At 38.6% G+C, this 7,014-nt stretch overlaps 1 protein-coding gene across 8 annotated transcripts in view; it reads right to left on the bottom strand.

Moving 5' to 3' along the window:
* Window positions 1-4,705: 4,705 nt before the first annotated feature.
* The window catches only part of iqsec2b (IQ motif and Sec7 domain ArfGEF 2b), a 104,705-nt gene continuing 102,396 nt past the window's right edge, over window positions 4,706-7,014 (bottom strand). For 5 of the 8 annotated variants that reach the window (XM_067395232.1, XM_067395233.1, XM_067395235.1 and 2 more), the window contains one exon: window positions 4,706-6,087. In XM_067395232.1, the coding sequence (XP_067251333.1) occupies window positions 4,855-6,087 (1,233 nt within the window). In that variant the 3' untranslated portion in view covers window positions 4,706-4,854. The remainder of the gene's footprint in view (window positions 6,088-7,014) is intronic. The other 3 variants (XM_067395237.1, XM_067395238.1, XM_067395239.1) reach the window with 3 other exon arrangements.

Here is a 7,014-nt window from a genome sequence, read left to right as displayed (position 1 = left end):
GGGAAGTAAATTATGTCATCATTTAATAGTATGTGGGTTGGGTTGAGTTTTACTTTAGTTTGTGGGTTGGGATTTTTTTCGGTTTCCCATAATACATAATACAATCAGTTGAATCAGATAGTAACGTTACATAATTCAAATTATGTTTATTACTCAAACTACATATTTTTTATCTCCTATTTCTTGTCTACATTATGTACATGTCTGTAGTATACTTTAATAATCAATAACAATAATGACAATATTAATAATAATATGAATAGAATGTGAATAATATGAATAAAATATGAATAATATGAATAAAATGTAATATTAATTAGGTTATTCACAATATGAATATTAAATGGGTTTTGCACAATTTCTTTTTTACTGTTTTCATAAATATTTATGTAAGATATCTATGTAAGATCAGGTCTGTACAATATTTACTCATCTAAAACTTAAATGTATCAACGGAAATAGTATCAGAACTGTGGAAATGTAATTTACACAACAATAAAATGATTGAATGTTTAATAGATTTAAAAAAAAAAAAAAAAAAGATTAAAACTAAGTTCACAGTGATTTGAGTGAGCCACTTCGCAAGTGATTAAATGACAAAAACTTGACAAAATTTGTTGGTCCCATGATTTGAATGTGAGTCAGATTGAATATATTTATCAACTCTTAAAGGGATAGTTCACCCAAAAATAAAAATCTGTCATAATTTGCTCACCCTCATGTCATTGCACTCTCAGTCACTATTTGCTTTCATTTTATGGAGAAAAAGGCAATGAAAGTGAATGGTGACTGAGCCTGTCAATCCGTTAGCATTCTGCACACAGAAGAAAATCTTACAGGCACCAAACAACAATTTACATTTTTTGGGCGAATTATTCCTTTAAAGATTATGCAGTTTAAATGTATTATATGGCAACCTTAATCAAAAAATCCTCCTGAGACCCAGAAAAAAAAGTTTTTTGGAATTCCAGTCATTACATTGTTTAGAGCATAAGAAACCAATGGAAAAAAAAAAAAAAAAAAAAACTTTTTTGAAAAATGTTATTTTATTCATATGTTGTGTCTTCTGTAGTGGACACAGGACTAAATTGTTTAAGAAAATAAATGACATGAAATGACATGTATAGGCAAAAACAATGGGATTTTTATTTTGGGAATGGGAATCAATTTTTAGGCTTCAGGATTTTTTTTTTTTAACCAAACTTTGTATAAAGATGATTCTCAACTATATTATGAAAGATATAATGGAATTTATTGATATACAATTTTACTTTATGCAATATGTGGGTAAAATAGTCATTCATGGGTTTTCCCATTCAATACAATGTATCTATACACTGTATCTAATTTGCATATTAATGTGTTCTTGGAGCAACATGCAATGAAAAAGAAGTGTAATAATGAGAGTAATAATTGGCAACATTTTCATAATAATATCTAATAATTAATAGGAATATTCATATATAATTTCTTTCCATATTCACTTGTTGTGTATTCTAAAATGCCTGATAAACAAGATTCCTGGTGTCCGCTACAGAGGACATGTGTGAAATCAATGTCCTGTTTCGTAACAAAAAGTCATATTTTGATTATAAACCCCATAACATTTTCCTGAGATGTTGATTTATAACAAACAATTTGATAATCCTATTTAAATGATAAATACAAAATATCATCATTTTCCATAAGAGTGCTAATTTTGATTTTCATTCATATTTAAAGAACAATAAGTTGTTGTTGTCATGGCAGAACCTCTAAAAAATTGGTTTCTCTTTACAGGACATCCAGACTTCAAACTGACATGTGTGATGTCACAGAAAATCACTCAAATAGAGGAAAAAAGTCTATTCCTGGGTCCCAGTAGGATATATGAAATGGAAAAAAAAGACACAACAACAAGAAGTTGTGTGAGGACACTTTATATATTTTTATTCATAATGTTAGGCAATAAATATTCAAATCTCTCCGAATTTGCTTAATTTTATATATTATCTGTACACAAATAAGATGACTTCATATACCTTTTTCAAAATTACACTTCAATCTGCTTTGACATACACACTTAAGTTTACAGATAAAATTAATTTTCTTGGATCAAAATAAATATGCAATGATCATCTACGCTTAATGCCACCTCCCCGTACACATTCACACAAACGCACACACTCTCATACATAAACCTTTAACACTTTCCCTGTTCCATTGTCAATATTAAATCATACTGGGACAGTCTATGTACAGTTTGTTACAGAGCTCAGTAAATACAGACATACTCGTGCAGTAAAATTCACAGCGGGAAGACAGACAGTTCATGAAAAAGAGCATGGAAATCAATCTTGAAATAAAGTAAATTTTAATAAGTTATGTATTTTTTTAATCTTTATATTCTGTGCCATCTCACATCGATATTGATATTTGTCTATGGAATATATGTAAATGGAGCCTCATTTTCCACCATACTTTCCTATTATTTATTTATAGTGCTGATCATATGTAAATAGCATATGCAGGAGCACATAGAAAGAGATGGCATTTTGAAAAGGTAGCAAAAGGGCATAAATATCTTACACACAATAACTGAGCATCACATCAAGACAAATAATACTGAGTGTCTGCATTAAGCCCAGTCCAGAAATATATAACAGCACTTGAGATCACGTTAAGCATCCGCACAAACAGAAACTTCAAGCAGTACTTACACTAAGGCCTTACTTAAGGTTAAATTACCTTGATTTCTTGTACAGGTAAACTGAAATCCTTGTATTAATGTGATAATTCATTTATATAGGTTCCTCCATCTTCCTCTTCTCCTCCATTATCCATACAGAGGAAAAAAAGAGGAAGGTTATTGTGCTATGTTGTCAAAATGGGTTGTCTTTTAGCCCAAACTAAAAATCAACAAAGCTGAATTAAAAACAACATGATTGGTACACAATTTCTTTAAAAAAAAAATAATAATAATAATAATTAAATAATACCCAAATAAAGTCTCCAACATTCAAGGACACTTGTAAAGACAAGTGTGTTTGTCCATAAAAATCATCAATAACAATAAAACACACCCTTGACACTTCACCGTTGAATGTCAAAGCATGAGAAAACATTTCCTATTTACAAGTCTCTATTGTATTTTGTCAAATTTAGTTTCATAACATAAAAGAAGAATAGTTATAATCATTAAAATTGAAATTCATAGCAAGCATTCATATAACAGCATAAAATATAATCAAACCGTTAGAATGGTAAAGTATGGTTGGCGGTATTAATGCGAGGACCCGATGAATACAGACATTTCAGATGTGAAGACTGGCAACAATCTTTCATGGAATGTTTCCTTCATACGTCACTAGCCCTCATAGGTAAAAATACTTAACCTGGAAAAAGTGTAATGTTGTTTGTTTCCTGGATTATGGAGATATATTAATTTAATACAGTTCAGAAAACATTCATTTATAAAGTGCCTTTTGTTTTCACATTCTGGGCCTTGACAAATTTACTGGAACTTTATGTGATGATAATGGACACCAATTGGCTCAGTGATTTTTACTGTAATGTGAGTAAACATCCTTTAAAATTCATTCAAGCCCTTCCGGTTTCTTCAAACATAAATGTACTGTCAAACCAAACTGGTTAAAGACAAAGTAACATAATGTAGAATAAAAACAATGCTGCCATAAGCGTTTAGATTTTAGGCATAACACTTAGGATTTAACAAAATTGAAATATCAAATTATGAAATTTACTTGTTTTCTCATTTGTGTATAAATTTTTATTTCTTTTTCTGAAAACCAGTATTAGTATGGCAACTGCAGCTATGAATATTAAGTTCATAGATAAAATGTTACTGATATATTATTTGACTCATATATATATTTACCATTACTGAAATATTAAAATTTCCTATAATTTTATATACACATTAATAATTCTGACAAGGATGATTACAAACAGCACATCCACATACAAGGCTTTTTACAGCTGTCTAGTCTTAAGACTGGAGGAGGTCAGGCTAATACTGACTGAATTCAACCAATCATACCAATATATCTGCTTTGTGGATTTATCTCTATTAACACTCATATATGTCAATGTTATAGATGTGTACAAAAAGAGCAATGGAGCATTTAAAATTATTAGCAAGTAGAAGCTGGACATCAATTTAGTGAAAAGATTATTGCATCTTGCGAATGCTAGCGACTAATGCTTAACATGATTACTGGAATGTATGAAATCATTGAACATACTGTGCTTTGATCTGTCCAGCACACTGTTATTTGTATGCGCTCTGGTCTTCACATTTCCTAAACAGGTTCACAGGTCAAGCAAGGTACTCAGTTTCTCCAGTGACTGCGATGATGAATGCAAAATACAACCATTTTATCCTAACTTAATGGCTATACGCAACTGAAACAAGACTGTGGACAATTTTATGTTTGAGTTTGTGTGTGCATGTCCACGTGCCTTTTATGTGCTTATAGGTTATTTCTTGTCTGAGTATGGAATTTAAGAATTCAATTGGCAGTCAAGCCAAACCCATCTACAACTTCTGAACTGAGCGCAAAGTGTCCTAATTGTTACTCTTAATTGTTATCCCACAGCACTAATCAACCCGAGAGCCTCCAACTACCTGTATGGCATTTGTGTGTTAACGTAGTTTTGCCTCGGTAAGTCCCTCCGATTACACTTGTGGGAAGCGCAGGTGAAAGTAGCAGAGTCTTAGCAGGCTGCGTTTCTTTTTCCCACTGGCATTATTATCAGATTTGGCCCTGCCCGCCTCCTCCACCCTCGCGGAGGTCCCCCCTCCAACCACCAAAGGACCCTTCAGCGACCCCCAGCCTCGCGACTTCCCCCGGGTCACACTACCGTGCTGATCCGGTTGGTAGGTTTGGATTTGGCGCGTTCGACTGTGCCCGTCCCCCCAGGTACGGCTCCAGTCTGGGCCGGCGAGGGCCCTTGCTGACCCCCGGCTTGGGAAGGTGGACCTTGGTGCTGGGGGGGGAGAGGGGAGAGAGGCGTAAGAGGGGTAAGGGGGGAGGAAGGGGGGGGTAAAGGGGAGTGGGGGGGGGGAGGGGGAATGGAGGACAACGGAGGATACTGGGGCAGATACTGGCCGGCCGGTGGCCCGTGGTGGACAGTGCCGGACGTGGAGACTGGAGGCGGCTGAGTGGGAGCAGGGAAGGGCGGAGGCGGGGGGCTGGCGAACACGAAGTGAGGTTGGTGCACGGGGTGGGAGCCCGGGTGCGGCGTGTGCACGTGCACGGGGTGGGTGTGGGAGTGTGCGTGCGGGTGCGGCTGCGAGTGCGACAGTGTGAGAGGGGGCTTGCTGATGCCGCCCCCTCTGGCCGAGTGTGTGGGCTGAGTGTGGAACAGCGCAAACTGCGGATGAGGGGAGAGTGGGGAGTGAGGAGAAAGGGGGGGAGGGTGGCCGGAGCCCATGTTGCCCATGCTCCCGTAGCGACCCTGCAAAGTATGCTGGGAGATCGGCTGGTACGGGGATTGCGCGGAGGGGTTGGGGAGTGGCCGTCGAGGTAAGGTGACCCGCTGAAGAGTATGGAGGCTTTGCTGTCCAGACGAGGGTACGGTCTGCGTATGGAAGCGATGGTGGTGGTAGTACGGGGGTGGAGGCTGTCCACTGACACTGTTGCTGGTAGTGTGGCAGTACTGGGCGTGCAGGGCCTGGATCTTGGAAGGTCCCCCGCCCTCCGCCGGGCACAACGAGGACGGGGACAGAGGCGGCGGCCCTCCTGTAGTCGGCGGGGCCACAGGGGCGGGGTAAGGTGGCCCCGGGGGGATAATAGGGCCCGGCGCTTTGGAACGCTTGCCCCCAAACAGGGAGCCCAGGAAAGAACCGGTGTTGTTGCTGTTGCTCCCAGTCCCCATTCCACTCGATCCTCTCTCGGTGCTGCTGGAGACTGGCCCAGCGCCAGTCACTGCAGGTGTGTGTTGCTGCCCCGGCCCACCCCCCACCCCCACTCCGGGGCTCAGGATGGGGCGGTGAGGCCGGTAATCTTCTGCTCCATAGCATCCCGGGAGCACAGTGGCTACTGGGTAACGCTGGTGAGGCCGCGGACTGCTAATGATGGAACCCTAAGACAAAGAGAGTGGGGGGAAAGGAGGATAGAGAGGAGGACGGCAAAGCCAAAAGCAAGGGTTTGAGAGAGAAGAGTGGGTGTGCAAAGAGGAGCAGGAAGGAAAATATAGCAAAAGGATACAGAGAGAATGATGGTTTCGTTGGGTGGGGAGGAAAAACAGGGGTGAGTTGATTAGGGTGATGAAACAACATTCTGTCAGCATCATAATTCAGAACGTAATTACACAAACACCATGCGCCCAACTATCTATTATGTGTCCCAAATGTTTATAATCCCAATGTTGTTATATTGGTAACTTATTATTTTTGTTTTGTGTAATGGTCAAAACATATGCTTCCACATCTGTTTAGTTGCCATAAAATTTAAAATGAAACAGCATTTGTAACCCATTCTATTTCTGTAATCAGAGGAGTAAAACTGAATATTCAAATGAGATTAAAAAGATGGCGCAACGTGATTGGTGGGTATGTAATCAAAGTCAAGAGTTGCGTCCCAAATGATGCACTATGCACTTATACACTATCTACTTAAGCACTATGTACTCATCCATGTAGTGCGTGAATTGTATAAGGTTAATTTGTCATTTAACATCTGATACCCCCTCCCTCTCCGCCACGTAATTACAACATTCCACACTTCGTTTTTTTTGTTAATTTAGTGCATCACCTGGATATTTAAAGTGCACTTTTTCTTTTTGGAATTTTCTGTGTGAACGCACTACTCGCACTATTTGTACTTAAAAACGTCATAGAACAGTGCATAAGTACACGAATTGGGACGCACCTAAGGTCTTGTTGGAAAGACTTCAGGAAGGGTGAGTCGTTTAATTTGGACTCAAATCAATCATCACTTATTGTGAATTATGAGGTGATTGATAAATACATTTTTTTCTATTGCTTTTTCAATATCTATTGCCTATTAT

Source organism: Chanodichthys erythropterus, chromosome 9 (assembly GCF_024489055.1).
Source record: "Chanodichthys erythropterus isolate Z2021 chromosome 9, ASM2448905v1, whole genome shotgun sequence".
NCBI classification, from domain to species: domain Eukaryota; kingdom Metazoa; phylum Chordata; class Actinopteri; order Cypriniformes; family Xenocyprididae; genus Chanodichthys; species Chanodichthys erythropterus.
The sequence above is the reverse complement of the archived record's forward strand: the minus strand, read 5'-3'. Positions and strand labels throughout refer to the sequence as shown.